Below are 22422 nucleotides of genomic sequence, written 5' to 3'. Positions count from 1 at the left end.
GCATCAACAAGACTACCAAGAAGCAGGAGGCCTGGGTACTGGGTAATAAATCTAAAAGTGTGAGTCCTCCCTGGAACGCTCTTAGTGCAAAGCCTAAGAGTAAATCATTTCCTGGGGAAATGGGAGGACGAGTAACAGGCAGAACCCAGCGCCCAGAGATTGGCCTGAATTATCATCCAGGCAGAGCGCCTCTTCAACCCCTGTTCTTAGTAGGAAGCAGCTGTGGACAGTTCCGAAAGGGAGAGTTAGCAACAAACCTCCCCCCTGTGTGCAACAGCAGAACAGATTTTCACCACTGGATCTCCGTCTGACTACCTGTGTAAGGACTGAGAGTAAATCAGAAAGTAAAAGGCTGCAGGGAAAGCTAACGACTGGGCCTCAAACTCTGATTGTGGGTGACTCTGCTGTAAACGATGTAAGAAGCATGTGCAGTAAGAACACCAAAATAATCTGCTTTCCGAAGGATACGGTGTCTGACTTGGCAGAAAGAATCCTGCATATCGTGGCTGAACATTCTACTGTGAAAAACATCATACTGCACATCGGGACCAATGATGTTGTGAAGCAACAGTCTGAAGTGTTGAAAGAGGACTTTAATAATCGGTTGAACACAGTCAGCTCTTTGAATGCTGAGGTTTTTATCAGTGGCCCTATACCGTCAATCCGAAGAGGAGTTGAGAGATTCAGCAGATTGATGGCATTGAACACGTGGCTCTCAACAGCATGTTCTGTCCATTCAGTGCATTTCATTGAAAATTTTAACTTTCTCTGGGACCGCAGACATCTTTTTGAGGCAGATGGACTTCGCCTTAACAAGTCAGGAGAAAATTGTTCAGCTCCAACCTGTTTTACTTTCTGCATCACTCATCTGTTCCTTCTGCCAAGGACAAGAGACAAGAGGAATCAAAACAAGAAGAAGACATAACACAACACGCCAGAAACCTTGAAGGAGAGCCACCACAGCTCCCGCCGGAAGCAAGCTCTGATTGTGGGAGACATCAGAGCCAAGAGGAAGAGTCTCCACCTCCGTCACTGAAAACCAACAGTGAGGATTCACCATCTTTAACCCCCCAATCCGCATCTAGGTCACCCTTATCTCCAGAAACACTTTCTCCTTCCTCCCCCCTGTTGGAGCTCACTGATCAAGAGCTGGTTAGTGCTGGGACCAAACTTACTCCCTCGCCCTACTCCCATTTTCTCGTGTCTTGTTGAGGCCAATTCTTCTTAACCACTCCATTGTGCCAAAGTAGGTGCCCCCCGTATGATGGTAATCTTCTTCTAACAGATCTACGCTCTTTGTATCACAAATATACAATTATATCGCCATAGTAGATAGGGGAACTAGGATGTGATAAAGTGGACACTGGAGACATTTGTATTAATTGAAAATTCTGAGGTAATACTGAAAAAATGGGGCTGAGGAGAGGAGTGGGAAAGAAAGCTATGCAATACAATTTCAATAGAAACATATTACCTTCCTTTGTATAACACGCACAATCATCATGCCATAATTTATTTTATTTAGGAGACAATTTCAATGCTTTTATCGATTAGGATTTATTGTACAGCTTTAGGGATGTGAGGCATTTGATACACCAAGCAATGACATCACAATAAACAAAAATACCAATGTAGGCACAGGAAGACTTCCTATTGCAGAGGTCAGAAGGTTAGATATGACTTTCCTGAAATAGGCCTTTTGCACTCATTTGACTCTTATGCATTGCAGCACTTCTTTTAAGATACTACTACTTTACTTGATTTTTATGCATTCTGTTTTAAACTAAACTGAATGCAAACTATGTATTCTTTTTATTTTTTTTTTTTTTTATGGCATCAATTATTGCATTCTATCCCTGTTTTTATGTTAATTCTGTCTATTTACATGTGACATACTCAGTGCATGTAATTTCTTTTATTATTCAATGGGTTTGATTTTATTTCCTTATGTTATGGATTCTGTTTACAATATATTATATATTTTTTTATTTATATGAGCCGATGGATTCTATTCCTGTTTTTACATTCCTTCTATGTCTATTTTCTGTCACGTGAAGCGCTTGCTTTGTGTAATTTCTTTATTGTAAAGCTCTTTAGGCAAGGCAAGTTTATTTGTATAGCACATTTCAACAACAAGGCAATTACATAAAACATAAAAAAGCAACAAAGGGAAATTGAAAAAAACACATTAAAATATAAATTTTAAAAGGGTGAAATAGAAAATAAAACAGGATAAAATACATTTTAAAGAGTTAAATGGGAAATAGAAACAGGGTAAAACAGGACAGTAAAAGTCACAGTGCAGTGTACTATATTATTTATTATTACTATATCTACAGCTTCACATTTGATGTAATTAAAGGCAGTGGTAAAAAGAAAAATCTTAAGTCTTTATTTAAATGAGCTGACAGTTTCAGCAGACCTGCAGTTGTTCCAGATATATGGAGCATAAAAACTGAACGCTTCTTCTCCATGTTTAGATTTGACTCTGGGGACAGAGAACAGACCCGTCCCAGACGACCTGAGAGGTCTGGATGGTTCATAACTGAGCAGAAGACCAGAAATGTACATTGGTCCTAAAACATTTATAAACTAACAGCAGGATTTTGAAATCAGTTCTTTGACAGACAGGAAGCCAGTGTAAAGACTTCAGAACTGCAGTGATGTGATCCACTTTTTTGGTCTTAGAGAGCACTGGAGCAGCAGCGTTCTGAATGAGCTCTCTGATGGTTTTTTAGAGAGCCGGGTAAAGACACCGTTACAGTAGTCAAGTTGACTGAAGATAAATGCATGGATAAGTCTTGCTGAGACATAAGTCCTTTAATCCTTGATATATTCTTCAGGTGATAATAGGCTGACATTGTATTTGTCTTAATGTGGCTCCTCAAATTCAGGTCTGAGTCCTTGACTACACCAAGATTTCTTCCTTGGTTTGTGGTTCCTAACCTTATCAATTGAAGCTGAGTACTGACTTTCAATCATTCTTCCTTGGCTCCAAACACAATAACTGCAGTTTTGTTTAAATTTTGTTTAATTGAAGAAATTCTGGCACATCCAATCATTTACTTGTTCTATACAGTTACTCAGCGCTTGTATGGGATCATAGTCCCCTGGTGATATGGTTATGTAAATCTGTGTGTCATCTGCATAATTATGGAAAACAGTCATAATAGTCCCTGTCCTTTAAGTAGGATTCAAACCAGTTTAGTACTGTGCCAGAAAGTCCAACCCAGTTTTCAAGTCTGTCTAGTAATATGTTGTGGTCGACCGTGTTGAATGCAGCACTGAGATCCAATAATACTAAGACCGAAATTCTGCCACTGTCAGTGTTGAAATGGATGTCATTGAAGACCTTAACAAGAGTTGTCTCAGTGCTGTGGTCGGGTTTAAATCCTGACTGGAAGACATCAAAACAGTTATTTAGTGCCAAGAAAGCACTAAGCTTTGTTTTTATGGTTAATAGAATCAAATTGTCTCATGCTATATGAATTGTTTTTAAGTGGACACAGGGACAGGACATATCCTGTAACTGACATGGAGGCACTGATTGCTTGTCTAATTGTTTGAATTTTGTCTGTGAAGAAGGAAGCAAATTCATTGCAGGCCCTGGTGGATAGAAGTTCAGAGGCTACAGACACAGGAGGGTTGGTTAGCCCGTCGACAGTTGAAAACAGGGCACGTGCATTATTAGTGTTTTTGGTGATGATGTCGGAGAAGAGGGATGGAGAAGGCTAACAGCACACCGGGCCCCGGTTTGTCCTGGGAAGAGTCATGAGTGCCATTTTCCTTGAAGCCTGGACCCAGTACATGTCAGTCAGAGCTTGCTGGGGTTTTTCGCCATTGTGGAGTGGGAGGAGTTGGGCGCTGTATATGTGACACATGTGGTCAAACCTGGCAGAGGACTTAGAGCCAATGGTGGAGGTGGACGGTGAGTGGGGTTTAGGGTACTGTTGTCGATATTATGAAGCTGTTACGGCTAGAGAGTTGTGTGTTTTGTTATTTTTGTTCCACTGTTCTGTCTGTCCTGTGCTCATCCTGCTACTGCCCCTAGGGAGTGTGTATGTTTAAGACCGGTGAGCAATGTTAAAACAAACACAGTCTGCACAGTAGAGGGTTTGTTTGTATTTAAATTTGTATTTAAATTTGTTAAAGTAACTTCTTTCTACTTTATGTTTACGGAATTGGCTTCTCCTTCTGTTAAAAAGGAAAGCTAGTTTTCCATTCTTTTAACCATTGTTTTATTAACTTTCTGTTTAATTGTAACAAAAATCCTGTTGACAGGTTTTCTTTTATTTATTTCTTCCTAGTTAATTATGATTTTTTTTAACAAGTAACAGAGTTTATTAACAAACAGTGTATTACATATTTATACTGTGTGTTTCTGTGTGCAATAATGATAACAGTGGAGGACTCTGGTACCTGGACACTCTCAAACATTCTCAAAGCTTTTTTTAATTTGACAGATTCAAAACAGCTTTTAAAACAAGGACACATATTTTTAAACACTGACAAGTCATCAGAAAACTTGTGGACTAGATGTTTTTGAACCAGGGACAGATCCAAAATACCAGCACCACCCACCCACACCACAACATGATTACTGAACAATATTTATAACAATAACTTTATTCAAACATATGTAAACAAGTAAGTTAGTATAATATTAATATATTAATCAAATGATGTTACTATATTTGTTATAATTTAATATAATAGTATACTATATAGCTTACCACTAGTATAATATTAATATATTAAATAAATGATGTTACTATATTTGTTATAATTTAATATAATAGTATACTATATAGCTTACCACTAGTATAATATTAATATATTAAATAAATGATGTTACTATATTTGTTATAATTTAATATAATAGTATACTATATAGCTTACCACTAGTATAATATTAATATATTAAATAAATGATGTTACTATATTTGTTATAATTTAATATAATAGTATACTATATAGCTTACCACTAGTATAATATTAATATATTAAATAAATGATGTTACTATATTTGTTATAATTTAATATAGTAGTATACTATATAGCTTACCACTAGTATAATATTAATATATTAAATAAACGATGTTACTATATTTGTTAGAATTTAATATAATAGTATACTATATAGCTTACCACTAGTATAATATTAATATATTAAATAAACGATGTTACTATATTTGTTAGAATTTAATATAATAGTATACTATATAGCTTACCACTAGTATAATATTAATTCCAGTTACAGGATCTTCATTTTTGTGGATTGTTTATATTTAATCCTTGCGCTAGAAAGATGCCCTACATGGTGGTTAATCTCTAATCTATTAATGCTACTTACTCGTCAATTATCAATCAACAATTCATGCATTCATGCATCAGAAAGTTTGCTGTAACACGTCAACCTTTTTTTAATGCCCCACCCTATTCAGGCTGTTTGATTAGAATATTAGAGTTGTAGTCTTTACTGGCACACTGTTCCGATAAATCCGCGGATTTATGGCCATATGCAAGTTCGTACTGTAGAGCCCTGCATCCACAGATTAATTTCCTGGAAGTCCTGCCAAGAGAACAAAGTTCCCAAAAAGATTTAACTGCAGGATCACAAAAGAGTTCTCTGTTCATCTCTGTGTTCCCTTGAAATGAGTCTCTGCTCAGGTAAGACACATGATTCATTTGAGTAAATTTAAAGTTTCATTTTATAGACACCATAAAAACTGAATGTTGCCACTAAACATTTTAATGTGTATATTTTTTAAGGTAGGCCTATTTGTATTTTACTATTTCCATTTAATGCTACTTTATTCTTCTGCTGCACTACATTTCAGAGGGAAATGTACTTTACATAATTTATCAGTAATAATGCATCTCATTTATTTGCTGATTATATTTTGTATTAATCTGGATCGGCAAATTACCAAGTAAAACTTTATTTGCCTCCAAAAGGTAGCTGAGTATAATATGGAAACACTGAAGTAGTACTAGTACCCCGCTTGAGTTCTAGTTTAATGCTACAACACTAAAACACACACTTCGGTAGATTGATTAGCTTCTCCACAATTCAGTCGTTTAGTTCATTTTATGGGAACCTTAAGCATCAAAGTAGAATTCATTGAGATGAACCGAGACAGAAGAAAGAAGCGAATCACTCCATTTGAACCGATCATAAAGTCCGAATATGTGTCCATTCCTTAATTATTTATATTCCTTTATTCTGTAAAAGTACACTGATCAAGAGAATCAAATGCGGGTTTTCATAAAAATGAATCCAAGTCGAAATAAATAACGCTTGGAGTCATCAAACTGTAGAAGTAGCATTTCTTTGATAAGGATGACAACAAATTCATGAAATTTCCTTCTCTTAATATTTCTGAGGGCGAACAATCTGGTGTTTTTTTTTATTAATGTGTTACAAGTATTTTATACAGATAGGCCTATAAACCATAAATAGAGGATTTTTTTATTTTTTTTGAATGTGGAAACATGAATTGAACGAACAAAGAGGTGGATGCATTATTTGGCTAAACAGATTGTGTAGCCTACCTGCTGATGTTTGCATCCACCATTTTTTTCAGCCGGCAGGATTTTTCCCCCTGCGAGTTCCCTTAAAAGAGCCGATGTTTGCAGCAACAAGAACAAACTATAACAGGACCATTATAGGAAGAAGTTAAACACATAACACAGGCTAACACAGCCGCAGCTGCCACTTGTAGAAGGACAGAGCGTATGCTTATAATATCGTTGACCCATCATTAGGGCACGAGTAGATCTGAGTATAATTATAATTTGTGTGTTCCTTATACCCGTTGCAGTGTAATTAACGCCGTTACAACGCATTGAAATTAAGTGTTGTTGTTTTTTTAAGAATTCACCAACACTGAGAAACATTTCGACACCAGAAAAAACAAACCCACGAGAAACAGAGTAACCTTATTTCCCTTTGCTCGATTCCGACGGTGGAGACTTAACAGGACGGTAGCTCCCCTGATGCGTAAATAGATTTCTCTAGGCTATAGGTTTTCTTTAACACGTTGCTTTCATGATCAGAGAGGCTGCTGTCAGTTCATCCAGACGGATCCTGTCGGAGGGTCGGGAGATTCAAATAATCAGTGACGTTATGCTGTTGTGTACCTCGTGCGTAAATACGCACAGCCTTTTACTTAATGGGGAGACATTCATCCTATTTTCCTAATTTCGCTCCAACTCACTTTCAAGAACATGTCACTTCAAACATCAGATTCATTTATTTAACAATTTCAAAAATGTTCCAAACATTGTTCTAAATTACCTTCATAAAGCAAGGAAACGAAAAAAACCTCTCATGACATGAAAGGTCCTTCAATACTGAAAAATCATCACATTACCTGCGCCAAATAACAAAAGGTGGGAGCTACATCACCAGTCTCTATAATTGGCCTATAAGAAGGGAATGCAACCAAGAGTTAGGTTATAACAAACATATTCAAATTAAACTGAACTCGAATACCAAAATATATGCTCATAATAATTGGCCTAACATATTGTGCTCAGTGCACTGTATTTATTAAACCGCACCGCTAGGGGCCACTGAAAACTACCTTTAATTTTTAATTCTTAATATACAATGTTTATTTAGAACAGTTATATATATAAATGACGCAACACAGCAAATAAAAGGCTTCAAACAGACCCCACCATCGTGATCAGTATTGATCAACCCCAAAAATCCTATTCAGAGCTGCTGCTGTTCCCTCCTATTTACTCTTGCATAATACTGCAGTATCAGTTTTTGTAAACTAAAGCTGGACAAAAACTGAGCTTTATGTTTGTTTGTTCCTGGCACATTGCTGTAGCAACAGTGCATAAAGGAATTTACAATGAATATGCTAAATGTGCCTGTATTTGTATTTTAGATGAGATTATATTTCTCTTACATCATCTGCATTTGCAGTCTTGGCAGGAATTCATCTGAATAACTGTGGAAAACTGTACTTAGCAGGACACTGGTGAAAACAGATATTTGTGCAACTTGTTGTAAGGGTGACTTTGCAGACAGTGGTGTCAGTTTGCAAAATACTTCATTGTCCAAATGTAATTAAATAGTGTACATCATAGGTTCACCTGGAAATGAATCATCGTGTTGAACTGCAAGGCTGCTGTCTTTGGATGTGGCCTTGGTTGTTGGTTGATCCGTTAATTACCTGGGTAACTGTGTTTAGTTTAGTTCTAATGATTTAAAACCAGGTATTTCCCATTTGAGTTCAAGTTTTCACAAGTAATACTTTTTAAAATAACAAGGTGTCCCCTTTGTTTTTTTAAATCCAGTACCAGATGAAGTGGTCACAGTGCCATGCTGCAGCCAGAGATGAAGACTGAACACTGATCATGAAGGTCAGAGCTTGCATAATAGAGGTGGTCAGCATGCGTATCACAAAGTACTGCACCATCTTCCTCTTGCTGGCTGTGTTTGTCATAATCTTTATGCTACGTAAGATGGACTTCCTGGAGGTGAGAACTTGGTTTTAGTGAGACTGTTTGAAGGATGTTCCTCATTGAAATTGTAGTTCACCATATTTTACCACACAATCCTGCACTGTGCTTTGCTGACAGCAGTGCAAGGACACGGCTGGCTTTTCACCTCATGACAATACCAAAACCATCAATGTGTTCCAACCAGAGCCTGAAGTGGAAAAAACTTGGGGGCGAGTACCTGGGGCAGTGTGCCCCATTCACATGTTGGCGTGTAATTCAACTGTTTCACAAATAAAACCATTGTACACCACTGTGGTTAAGGTTTGATATTAGGGCTAATGTTAGTTTTATTATCATTATCATTGCAGATAATAGTATACTATGTGGCTGACCACTAGCATGATATTAATTTCAGTTGGACAGCAGTTTTATTTTAGTGGGTTGTGTTCATGCAAGAAAAATGCTCTACATAGTGATTTGTCTCTAATGTGTTTTTTGCTGAGTGTCAATAATCATAACTTTCATGCAGAACAAGGAGTTCAACATTTAATGAAGTGTGCAGTAGCATGTCAACCTTTTGTAAGCAAACATTACTCAAGCAAAAGTAAATAGAGTATTTGAACCTCAGACTCCAGGTTAATGAGGCACTCCAAAAAGGATAATTTCTCTACTATGTAGGCTAATGTTCTTCTCATGTATATAAGTTAGCACACATTTTCCTTTATCCTAAAATGAAAGTGATCACACAAAATTAAAGTAAAGTAACGGATTATGGTGAAATTTAGACATTTATGTCCATGACTGGGACGTCCTGTAGCTGTGACCAGTCAGTTTACTTGTCTGTTCAGGCCTCTATTTATTCAAATATGATAAAATGCAAAAGCCTGTTCATAAAGTATTGACAGATACTTTGAATAGAATGTAATAAGGGCAGTTAAACACTACTGTTCTGCCTGGTGTTAAAGTGCCTGGTGTTCTCCTTTGAGAAAAGAAATCAGACACCAAAAGGGGGTAAAAATAAGGCACAACCCAAACATCTAAGTGCAACTCTATATAACCATAAACAAATAGCCCCCCTAATTCCTCCCCCCATCCCCAGCTCTGGGTCCTCAAAGCTGATTTAAGGAGAAAGAGAAAGACCTATGAAGATGGGGACAAAGCAGAGAACAGATGCACACATAATAATTACTTACAAGTAGACCGACACAATGCATCTGCCACTACAATGTCACGCCCATTGATGTGACGAACGTCCAGGTTGTAGGAAGAGCAGAGCGCAGCAATCTAGCCTCTGGTTAGGACACTAGAAGGAACTGAGAAAGGTCAAAGTGTCATGATCTGTATATACCACCACAGGCACAGAGCTAACATACACATAGAAATGCTGCAAAAACAAAAAATTAAAGTTTCTTGTTGAAAATTCAACTGATGTTTATTGAATTTCCTCGAAAAGAAACAAAATGGCCTATCTATCCCCAAATCTTCAAATTGCAGCAACATTGCCCCTGCGCCCACTTAACTAACATCAAGTTTAAAAGCTTATCCCACCGAGGAGCAGCCAAAACTGGAGCATAACCAAATCAGGGAATTAATACTGTCAAAAGCTCCCTTTTATATTTTTTGGTTTCTTAATGGCGCCCCCTAGTTTTGAATTAATTTGAATAGCGTTAGGTTTCTGTGGACTTAGATGAAGAGGATCTTATTTTGATACAGCCAATCAAAATTTGCATGAAGCAGTAACCCACATCAGCTTTCCTGCTAAAGACTCCATCTTATCCAACTTACAAACATGAACCTGTCCTGTACAGTAGCTTGTTATATACGCGACTAAACAAACATTCATCAGGGAAGAGTGCACTGCTGACATCAGTTTGTGAGCAAGTTAGCTAATTAGCTTCTCAGCAGCAGCACATTAAACAGTATGTTAATGTACCTGCTGATGACACTTGGGTCGTTACTCTTCAAAACCTCCATCAACATGCTGTCTGCCCATTTACATGTAGCCACAGCTCAAGTTTGTTTACGTTTTCTCTCCTCTACTGGCCCTCTGCCAGCGGCTGTCAATCAAACACAGATATTGACACGCCCCTCCAGCTGGCTGAGATGAAAAGGGCATTTAAAAAACACGTTGACATTATTTTTGACTCTAAAGTGTGTGTGTGTCTGCCTTGTGTTTATTTGCATCTTTCAGCTATGAAAATCTTCCTCTGTCATCAGTACCTGGCAAACCACTAGGCATGAAACAGCCACTGCGCCAATGAAAATATCCCAATATTCAAATCCAACCTGCAGCCCTTTGCTGCTTTCCCTTTTTCCTCACTCTATCCACTGTCCTGTCAAAACAAAGTCAAAAAAGTGCTCCAAAAATACCTTTAAACAACTCTCCGAATCTGAATTTTTACCTTGTGCAAAGCTGTTTCAGTATCTTGAGACGTTTTATCCCTTTGGGTCCGTTTTAAGAAAATCGTTTGCACAGTTGGCTTATTTGTTTAATTTGATTTGAGTATTTTTGATGCATTTCTCTCCCCCCCCCGCCAGTTTCAGCATAAAGTGAAATCCTACCCAAGAGTTTCCCCTGACCGTGACATTCAACATGGCTTCTGCACCTTCCAGCCACCGTCCTCTAAGGACGCTCTGGAGGAACGCCTCCTACTAGACTCCATTGCTTGGCCTGAAACTCCTGCTCTGCCAGATCCTCTTTCCCTGGAGCAGACCAGTGATCCTGCCCACAGCAGTTTCACCATTCTCCCACCAGGGAGGGAAGGAGGAGAGTGGCACGTAGGGGATCAGCTGGAGGTTATGATTAAAATGTATGACTTCCTGGGCCGTCTCAAGAAGTCTGGGGGAGACGTCTTACTCGCCCGGCTGCACAACCTGAAGCTTGGTGCAGGTGTGGCTGGACAAGTGGTGGATCATCTCAATGGCTCCTACTCTGCTGTGTTCTCTTTACTCTGGGAAGGAAGCGCACAGGTTGAGGTGAGGCTGCTAATATTAGCATACTTCCTCATAGTAGCCCCCAGGAGGCTCCTGAACAATCGAGAAATACTGCACAGTAGATGTGCTGGTCATGACTGGGACATTTTTAATGTGACCTGTAACCCCATAAAATACTGTATGATGTAGGTAAGGTTGTTAGCCACTGTAAACATTTGCAGGTTAAATTAAAACAATAAAGAACTCTTCTCTAAACACTCTTACCCCATGCACACCACTTCAACATGTGGAGAAATCCAAAGCTTGAAAGACTTACCCTGCCTAGTTACAGTTGCTGAACTGTGATCTCTGTTTGAGAGGTTTAGTCAAGTGAATGGTCAGTTCTCCATAGAGTCTGAAGCTCAAACTGGTTTACACCTGAGACAAAGTGTGCAACTTTAAGTAGTATTCATTTGATTTGTCGTTAATGACTGAACATGACTGGACTTAGTGAAAATTCTGGTTCTCTGTCCCATCAGGTGACGCTGGTTCACCCTAGTGAGGCTGTCACAGTGCTGCGCAGGCTGACCAGTGAACAGCCAGACAGGGTTTATTTCCAGAGCCTCTTCCGTTCAGGCTCTCTTTCTGAAACCACTACCTGTAACGTCTGCCTACGTCCAACTCAGCAGCCGCTGTGCAATTACACTGACCTCCGTACAGGCGAGCCTTGGTTCTGCTACAAGCCAAAGAAGCTGAGCTGTGATGCCAGGATCAGCCACTCCAAGGGAGGATTCAAACAAAACCTCAAAGCCAAGGAAGAGAAGCTCTTTCAAAGGTGAGGAAGCAGAGACGCAGGACCGGCATGATAGCTGATTTTCAGTAAGATAGATGGATAGTATTTGCTGTGCTTAGGTTGTTTTATTGTACATGCATACATTTTATTTTGGATGAGGTATTTTCTTAACTTAAAACTTGAAACTTAAAGATGCACACTTATTTTTCTCAGGGGCAGTGCACAAGCTTTAAACATAACACTGACTTCACGTTATAACATTTATATGGTTATTCAAACCACCAACAAAACTGTCAAACAGTGGCCTATTTACATATCCAGAAGACAAAGGGGAACATTAACATGCCTTTGGAGTTGTGATTCCGGCAACCTGGCAAATGTAAATCCATGTTATCTTCTTCAGTGGAGTCAACATGAAGGTTTCTCTTCAGGCTTCAGGACCTGCCAATGTCACAGTGTGGCCAAAAAAGAAAGGTAAAGCATGATTTTTACTACTGCCACCACTGCCTATAATAACAATAATAATTCAAAACAGATTGTGTTACAGATAATTAAATTTTTTATTTAACCTTTATTTAACCAGGTGAGTCTCATTGAGATTGAAATATCTTTTGCAAGAGAGACCTGGCCAAGACGCAGCATAAAAGAACAGTTTCCAACATATAAAAGACATCAAGTACACATACGTATAAGACAAGCCCCCGTGTTGAATAAGGCAGAATACAACTTTATAAACAGCAACAATGACCAATGTTCACCTGCTCCATATCCTTAAGAGTTGAAACAAAATGTCTAGAAGGAATAAAGGCAGTCAATTTCAACGAGTTCTGAAGAAGGTTCCGAGCAGAAGGTGCTTCAGAAATATGTAGGCTTTTTTACCTAATTCTGTTCGGACACGGGGGACCAACAAGTGTAGGACGACCTTTGAACGTAATCCATAATGGCCTTGAATACTTGTAAAAAGATTCTCAAATAGGTAGGAGCTAGTCCAAGTGCCTTATAGATGAAACACAGCCAATGAGTGTACCTTCTTGCATAAAGAGAGGGCCATTTAGCTTTATAGTAAAGGGTACAATGATGTGTCCTAAGATTACAGCCAGTGAAAAAACGCAATGCACAATGATACACAACATCCAATTTCTGTAGGCATTGGGCAGAAGCATTCATATATATCAGATCACCATACTCTAGTATGGGGGAAAAAAGTGACTGTCCCCAGGTATTTTCTAGCACGAATGGATAAGCATCATTTTGATCTGTAGAGAAAGCCAAGCTTTATCTTGAGCTTAGAAACCAAGTTGCTATTATGAGTTCTTAAACACAGTTTACAATCAACGATTATACCTAAATATTTATAACTGTTAACTCAATTTAATTTCCTTCAAAAGTTGAGATGCTTATAGCAGTAACTGGAAGTTGTCTTGAGTTTGTGAATACCATTACTTTGGACTTTTCTGCATTTAAGACCAACTTAAGCTGTTTTAAACGGCTCTGAACAATATTGAAAGCAGACTGCAAAAGATCAAGGGCTTGTGCAGCAGATGATGCAGTACAGTAAATAACAGTGTCATCACCCTGTTTAATAAATGTAGCACATCCTCCCCCACCTCCAGTGCGTCTATCTCGACGGACATCCACATACCCCTGTATCACAAAAATCCTGATTTGGTCTTAGCCAGGTCTCTTGAATACAGATAACATCTGGCTTCTGCACCATTTCATCAATAACTCATTTAAACTCTTGTCCATTTGCAACCAGGCTTCGGGCATTCCAATGTAATAATAACACCATGATATATATTAACCAACCCATGATTCCTGGCTAGACTGATGTTTGAGATCATCTCTCACTGTTTCCCATGTCAGCCCTGTTACATCCAAGTGCCATACTGCTGCCATCAACATCAGCTGTATTCTTTCTGTCTTTGACTTTACATCTGCAGTACCATTAATCACACCAGCAATAACTTTCTAACATCCACTCTGCTTGACTTGCCTTGCTTCATGTCTTAAATTAGCCTCACTGCTACCCCCTGCTGTCTGGTTCTGAACCTTTTTAACCACTTCTGCGTATGACGCTTTCTGTCCCACTCTCACTTGTTGCACTTGCACCGCTTCCTTCATCATTGCACACCCTCCATAAGCCATGCTATGTGCACCCCCACAATTACAACATTTAGGTGGGACACCTTTCCCACACTGACCATAATTATTTCCTCCACATCTGGCACCCCTTCTTATCTCTTTGCACATTACTGCTACATGTCCAAACCGCTGGCAGTTATAACATCTAAGTGGTTTAGGCACGTACAGTCTCACAAAGTAGCTCATATATCCAATTGTTACTTTTCCTGGAAGGTACCCTCCCTCAAACTGTAACAAAACTGACAAATCTTCCTTACCGCCATCTCTTGTTGTTTGTAGTCTTTGAGCACTCATTAGAGTCCCCCCTCTTATATTAATCTTAACCTCTTCCATCTCTACACACCGGATAACTACTTTATACTCATCAATACCACGATCCTCTTGTGTAAATACCTCACTCTCCTCTCTTCCTTTTCTTAATCAGACTATCATTTCAACTCCCTACCTGCTTTCCCTTTCCACCATTGCCCTTTCCTTGTCCTCCTCCACCTCCACCTCTTTCCTCCATATCTGGTCCAGTCACAGTACAGCCGTACCGTACCGAACTCCTGTTGTGTTTGCAATTATTTCCGTTCAATCTCAATTTCCACAGTCCTCGGGTAGTTGTTCTGTTGGTACGACCACCGTTGTTTTTTCAGCTACAACCTGGCTACCGTTCTTTCGCCTTCAAAAATCCAAACGCTTCTAATGCTCTACTTCCAGTCAATCACCTCAAAAAGGCAGCCGTGATACTACTGCTGCTTTAAATAAGCTCAGCCAATGAGGGGGTTTGATCTGGGTGGAGCTATTTTGATGCTCCAGAGGTGAGTTCAAGAGCAAGGCTAAAAACCTATAAGCCTGCCTAGAAAACACACACCACTACAGTAATATTAAAAGAGTCACAGACAGATTTAAAACCATCTGAAATGGAGGACAGCCAATCCAAGTTAAAATCCCCGGCTAAAAGTACCTCTCCAAATTCAATGCTCGATAGATGATGATTTAAAGAGCAAAGAGCCTCAGTACTTGCTGAGGGTGGTCTATAGCAACCTATGACCGTCATTGTTTGCCCCAATGCGAGCTCCAGCTTCAAGGCTAAAAGCTCTAGCTGCTTACTAATGGATACTGAATACACAATGTTTCAAGGAAAATTATTTTTTATATAAATAGCAATGCCACCACCCTTCCTGGGTCGGTCACAACGGTAGACATTGTAGCCCTTGATTGCTATATCCTTATCTAAAATAGATTTACTAAACCATGTTTCTGAGATTATAAGAATATCAGTATCTGTTGAGTGGGCCCAAGGTTGTATAAAATTGAGTTTGGGGAGTAGACTTTTGACATTAATATGAATAAAACCTAGTCCAGCTCTAGTTTTGAATTCATCTGGAGTATTCAAATTATTAAGCACTGGACCAGGGTTAGGATGAACACTACCAGAGAGTATAAGAATGAGGGCAACTATCTGCTACTTTTCTATAAAAACAGTACAAAAGAAAAACATTGAAACCAATCATGTGGACCAAGTAACTTAACAAGATCAAATAAATATAAAGTTCTGTAGTCACCAATAGTCTGTGGATTCCAGCTGAGTTTGATGTCCATAGGGCCAAAATCCCACATGGTGCCCAGATATTTCTGGGAATGTGGGGAAAGATCATCATGTTCACCATTTCTGTGGATCACCTCACTGGTAATAGTCAAAGATAAAATAAGGAAAAATGATCAAAGCACCATGTTGAGTCTTTTCTGGAAAAACTTAGAATGTTACTCCAGTTTATTGATGATTATGATACAGATTCTCCCTCTCAGATCCAGCCGTGGTGATGAATGACGTCACGGTGTAAACAGGAGGAGTTCTCTGGGGTTGTGCAAACTAGCAAACTACAGGTGCTGGTCATATAATTAGAATATCATCAAAAAGTTGATTTATTTCAGTAATTCTATTCAAGTGAAACTTGGACATTATATTCATTCATTACACACAGACTGATATATTTCAAATGTTTATTTCATTTAATTGTGATGATTAAAACTAATGAAAATCCCAAATTCAGTATCTCCGAAAATTAGAATATTACTGAAGACCAATACAAAAAAAGGATTTTTAGAAATATTGGCCAACTGAAAAGTATGAACATGAAAAGTATGAGCATGTACAGCACTCAATACTTGGTTGGGGCTCATTTTGCCTGAATTACTGCAGCAATGCGGCGTGGCATGGAGTCGATCAGTCTGTGGCACTGCTCAGGTGTTATGAGAGCCCAGGTTGCTCTGATAGTGGCCTTCAGCTCTTCTGCATTGTTGGGTCTGGCGTATCGCATCTTCCTCTTCACAATATCCCATAGATTTTCTATAGGGTTAAGGTCAGGCCAGTTTGCTGGCCAATTAAGAACAGGGATACCATGGTCCTTAAACCAGGTACTGGTAGCTTTGGCACTGTGTGCAGGTGCCAAGTCCTGTTGGAAAAAGAAATCTGCATCTCCATAAAGTTGGTCAGCATCAGGAAGCATGAAGTGCTCTAAAACTTCCTGGTAGACGGCTGCGTTGACCTTGGACCTCAGAAAACACAGTGGACCAACACCAGCAGATGACATGGCACCCCAAACCATCACTGACTGTGGAAACTTTACACTGGACTTCAAGCAACATGGATTCTGTGCCTCTCCTCTCTTCCTCCAGACTCTGGGACCTTGATTTCCAAAGGAAATGCAAAATTTACTTTCATCAGAGAACATAACTTTGGACCAATCAGCAGCAGTACTGTCCTTTTTGTCTTTAGCCCAGGCGAGACGCTTCTGACGCTGTGTCTTGTTCAAGAGTGGCTTGACACAAGGAATGCGACAGCTGAAACCCATGTCTTGCATACGTCTGTGCGTGGTGGTTCTTGAAGCACTGACTCCAGCTGCAGTCCACTCTTTGTGAATCTCCCCACATTTTTGAATGGGTTTTGTTTCACAATCCTCTCCAGGGAGCGGTTATCCCTATTGCTTGTACACTTTTTTCTACCACATCATTTCCTTGCCTTCGCCTCTCTATTAATGTGCTTGGACACAGAGCTCTGTGAACAGCCAGCCTCTTTAGCAATGACCTTTTGTGTCTTGCCTTCCTTGTGCAAGGTGTCAGTGGTCGTTTTTTGGACAGCTGTCAAGTCAGCAGTCTTCCCCATGATTGTGTAGCCTACAGAACTAGACTGAGAGACCATTTAAAGGCCTTTGCAGGTGTTTTGAGTTAATTAGCTGATTAGAGTGTGGCACCAGGTGTCTTCAATATTGAACCTTTTCACAGTATTCTAATTTTCTGAGATACTGATTTTTGGGGTTTTCATTAGTTGTCAGTTATAATCATCAAAATTAAAAGGAATGAACACTTGAAATATATCAGTCTGTGTGGAATGAATGTATACATTATACAAGTTTCACTTTTTGAATGGAATTACTGAAATAAATCAACTTTTTGATGATATTCTAATTATATGACCAGCACCTGTATAATGAAAGTATAACAGATAAGCATTTGTAAACAACTTGCCACTTTCTTCTGGCAAGTGTCCTGCTGTAGAGAGATGATTCCGATCTGAGAAGAGCACTGGGAGCAAGGAGTACATCTGCAAACATAAAAGTTCATGAACATAGCACCAGCTATGATAAAATGATATAAAAGGACCACGGCCCTTTTATATTATTATATCTATTATCTCAGGAATAAGGACAGCCCATAAGAGGTTCACTTTCCCTTACTACTTACATATGTTGTTATCTCCCAAATAAGGAGGAGCTGCAGGTGCTGACTGATTTTAGTTGGACACTTGGCACACTTTTTTCAGAACTGTGTGGATTGAGCATTTACTCTTTGCGTGTACCAGTGTACCATAACAATACACAACAACTGAACAACTTCCACTTTTCTACTTTTGGAAAGGGGGAGTCTCTTTTATTAGCAGCCAGGAGGCACATTAGTCATGTTTAGGTTAATTAAAACAGGTGCTCTTGTGTTCTGATTTGCATCATCATTGTTCTTTCCAGATTTGAAGACCACTTTTCTACATTTCTACATGTGTGGTAGACAACATTTTTACACCACTTAGGTCTATGACTAGTGAGTAAAGCTTTAAATGATAAGGCTGATAGTATTTTGTATTCATCTTATTGTCAACAAGTCCAGCAAAAAGCCAATACTGAATGTATTGTGTAGCCAAAGACTGAAATGGCGTATTGAATACACTAGTGCACCTAATGTGTATTAATCCGCTTCTGAGAATATTCCAACAAATGCACTATACCCAGCTGTTTTAGGAAATGACAGTGTATTTGTGACACATTTCTGAAGAACTAAATCTTCAACCATAATGAAATGACTTGAATGTCACAGACAGGTTAGGGAGACCTTGTTTTTTTCTTTCCATGGGATATGTTGAAAATAGGAAGAATATAAAATAGCCCCATCCTTATCCTTTCTTCCTCTCAGGTCAACCAGAGGTGAAGAACAGCAGTGTGAAGTCTGGACCCTCTGGCTATTACTACCAGGGTGCATGGCAAGCACTAGATGGCACCACAGTTCAACAATTCAACACCTCCTCTGCCATCAGTCAGTGTCTGAAAGGCAAGATGGTCCACCTGTATGGAGACTCCACCATCAGACAGTGGTTTGAGCACCTCAACGCAGCACTGCCAGGTAACTGATCCACAGGGATTTCTTGTCAGAAGTTTGATTTTGTTCACACTGCAGCTTCATCTGTTCCCTCTGTGATACTTTTAGATCTTAAGGAGTTTAACCTGCACAGTCCAAAGCAAGTTGGACCTTTCATGGCCTTGGACTATGCAAACAACATCTTGGTGACGTATCGCTGCCACGGTCCTCCTCTCCGTTTTGGCAACGTCCCAGCCACTGAGCTGCGTTACATTGCCAATGAACTAGATGGGTTAACTGGAGGCAGCAACACTGTTGTAGTTATTGGCATCTGGTCTCACTTCAGCACTTTCCCCATGGAGCTCTACATACAGCGGCTGCAGAGCATCCGCAGGGCGGTGGTGCGGCTGTTGGTCAGGGCTCCAGGCACACTGGTCGTCATCCGGACCGCGAACCTCAAAGCTTTGACACTTTATGAGACGCTGACCAACAGCGACTGGTACTCACTGCAGCGTGACAAGGTGCTCAGAGCCGTGTTCAAAGGACTGAATGTTCGTCTGGTGGACGCCTGGGAGATGAGTCTGGCCCACCACCTACCGCACAGCCTCCACCCACAACCTCCCATTATTAAGAATATGATTGACGTTCTCTTGTCCTACATATGTCCTCAAAAGGGCAGTTAGATGTGTGTTTGTTTGGTGAGAGGAATGGGGCAAGGAACCACATACCGAGTTTACATGTTGTCTACATTACATTTCAAGTGCAGCATTTTTCAATTCAGAATTCCATGCACAGACTAGCTAACTACACATGTTTTAACCTATATATAACAAGGGAATGTGAAATGGGCAGAGAAGAAACATAACAGGATGTATATCAGCCAGGTTGGGGTCAGGTAAACGTTGAGACGCAACGTGAAAATTGGTTATGCAATTTGAGGACACTCATCCAGCAGCAACCTGTCTACATCTAAAGATAACCTGTGCTCTGCTAGACTCTAATGTACGATGTGGTGAGTGTAGTTTTCTTTTAAGTGCAGTAAACTTTAGTTTAATGATTTCTCAAACAATTTAGGGTACAGATATAATTTTACCTTCATGGGAATGTACGTTTCTGGATCTAACAACTAACCTTCTCATCTTGTCAATTTAACATTTAAAATTTTAGAAGTGCTGGTAAGTGTATTTTGTTACCTTTGAACAGAGCAAGGCTAGCTGTCCTCCCCTCTTTACAGGGTTTATTTTTAATGAATAAGAGACAGCAGCAAAGGACGCTGCCTGTTTGAGACCTGGTGGCCTAACTGTTAAAGAAACAGTTATATTCTTCAGGAAACTGATCAAACAGCAGATCAGTCTCTGTCTATTGATAAACTGTAGGAAAAAGTTTGACATTTCGACTCTGGCAGCAGGCGGGCGTGTGGGTGAGATAAGAAGGACCGCGCCAGTTTCACAGGATCGCACAAGTTACACAGAAGCCTTTGCCATGGTTACCTCGCAGAGCACTTGTTTGCCTGTCTGTTGATGAGGAGTGCAGAGCAACCCGCGCATCCAAGCTAACTGAAAAGGTCTTATATAAACCCCGTAACAACCATTCACAAGAAATTATTCCAAGGACGACTTAAAAAGCAACCATTCATACAGAAAAGTGTATAGGCCTATAGGCTATGTGAGTTATCAATCAACAACAATGTCAAAGTAAACATTAGATAGCCTATAACAAGCAATAATTCAAACCTACATTTTTTTCCGATCCTTATTGTCAACACAGTGTTGGCCAAGTTACTAATAATAAGACTGTAGCTATTACCTAGAAAAGTAATTAAAAAAGTAATATTAGCTACTCTACTTATTACTGGGTGATTTATTGCCCTGTCTCCCAGCGAGTCCAATCATCACTGGCAGCAGTTTCACGTTGCTGTGTAGCAGTCGCACATTCACGTCAGGGATGGTGCGTTCAGTAGCGTAGTGTCTTGGATTAGTAACTGTAATAATATAACTGTTTTGGAAATAGTAATCCGTTACATTACTCTTTACTGGGAAAAATAATATTGCAGTATTACTGCCCAACACGTTACCACTGATGTGTGAGTACAACTGTGGTACACACTACGCTGGTGTGGAATGGGCAGCTGAACGCAAACAAACTTCCTTGTTGATTATGACGGACTAAAAATGACCTATCTATAAATGAATAAATAAATAAATGCAGAAATACATAATTAAATGCATAAAGAAATTAAAATTAAATTTATTTTGGTCATTAAAAAAAGCTATTTGCTGTATTTATTTATGTATTTCTACATGCATTTATTTCTACATATATTTATTGATTTATTTCTACATTTATTTATGTATTTATTGATTTATTTATATATTTATTGATTTCCACATTTATTTATGCCTGTATTTCCACATTTCCACACAGTAATTCATTATTGCATATATCACCAGTATACTTTTTATTTAATGGTATAACATTACATTAACACTAATTTATACTCATTCAGGTTGTGCCTCTGCAGTATAGCATCAGGATGCCACTGTGCTAATGTTCTCCTTCAAGCTTCAAGCCAGCCTCCTCTTTGTGTGTACCAACCAATACACACGCCAACATGTGAATGGGGAGTATTGGAATCTACTTTTTCAATTTAAGCACTGGATGTAACAGTTGAAACTTCCTGTTTTCAAGCTGGTCAGCCACATCCCACAGCAGGTCTGCCAGCAGCCTCTCTCTTGAAGCTATTGTGTGAATTAACTGTCTATTATACTACAAGGTTAGCTACTCAGTAAAGTCAGCAGTAAGTCTGAACATTAGAGTGTAAAGTTAACATTTAACACTACACCAGACTAAGAAATGCAAATTTCTACACTAAAAAAGATAGAACATTCACTGTTATTCATAATTTACTCTTATTAATTCACTCTTCATGATTGTTAAACCTTTTCATTGACTCCTGCAAATGCTAAAATTCACTAATATTTACTCACCGTAAGTGTTATTCTTGCTAAACACCTTGTTGAAATAAAAATCTAGTGTTTTACAATTTTCTACTTTAGCTTACTTAAAACAAGTAAAACTTGTGTGCAGGGGGAAAAACAACAACCACCATAACATTCATGTAATCCATACAATTTATTAAAAATAAAAACATTTAACTTTAAGGTTTAGTTTGTAGTTCTGTTTCAGTGCGACAGCTCTCTTAGCACTCACTATTATACTGCAGAAACGATTCATTGGTTAAATCGATAAAATCAATAAAATCAATTCATTAAATGCTTCGACCCAAATTCGACGCAACGATGCTTCATTTAATCCATGTAACTATACAGAACAGTGTCTATGAAGATTCTCAGTCATCCAGGTCATAGTTATCCAACGAAGGTTAAAATCAAGGGAAATCAATCTTCAACCAAGTCCAGTTGCCCTTGATTTTAACCTTCGTTGGATATACAGAACAGTGTTTCGCAGGGACATCTGTTACTGCCGCACATTGCGCT

At 39.1% G+C, this 22422-nt stretch overlaps 1 protein-coding gene across 4 annotated transcripts; it reads left to right on the top strand.

Annotated features, from left to right (window-relative positions):
- The first annotated feature begins 3831 nt into the window (after window positions 1-3831).
- On the top strand, window positions 3832-22086 carry LOC119918130 (NXPE family member 3-like). Of its 4 annotated transcripts, none has more exons than XM_038738679.1 (7): window positions 3832-3928; window positions 8317-8499; window positions 11002-11439; window positions 11916-12211; window positions 12573-12643; window positions 18764-18970; window positions 19055-22086. In XM_038738679.1, exons 2-7 carry the CDS (start codon window positions 8377-8379, stop codon window positions 19606-19608), a joined length of 1689 nt encoding a protein of 562 aa, XP_038594607.1. In that variant the 5' UTR covers window positions 3832-3928; window positions 8317-8376; the 3' UTR covers window positions 19609-22086. The 4 variants fall into 4 exon arrangements, with proteins under 4 accessions (XP_038594607.1, XP_038594609.1, XP_038594608.1 ...); XM_038738681.1 differs by having other exon boundaries at window positions 3845-3928; window positions 8317-8382; XM_038738680.1 differs by lacking the exon at window positions 3832-3928 and adding an exon at window positions 5181-5670 and having other exon boundaries at window positions 8317-8382.
- The last annotated feature ends 336 nt before the right edge of the window (window positions 22087-22422 follow it).

Source organism: Micropterus salmoides, unplaced genomic scaffold (assembly GCF_014851395.1).
Source record: "Micropterus salmoides isolate LMB-PRFRI ecotype aquatic unplaced genomic scaffold, ASM1485139v1 Ms_hic_scaffold_23, whole genome shotgun sequence".
Taxonomy (NCBI): domain Eukaryota; kingdom Metazoa; phylum Chordata; class Actinopteri; order Centrarchiformes; family Centrarchidae; genus Micropterus; species Micropterus salmoides.
The sequence above is the reverse complement of the archived record's forward strand: the minus strand, read 5'-3'. Positions and strand labels throughout refer to the sequence as shown.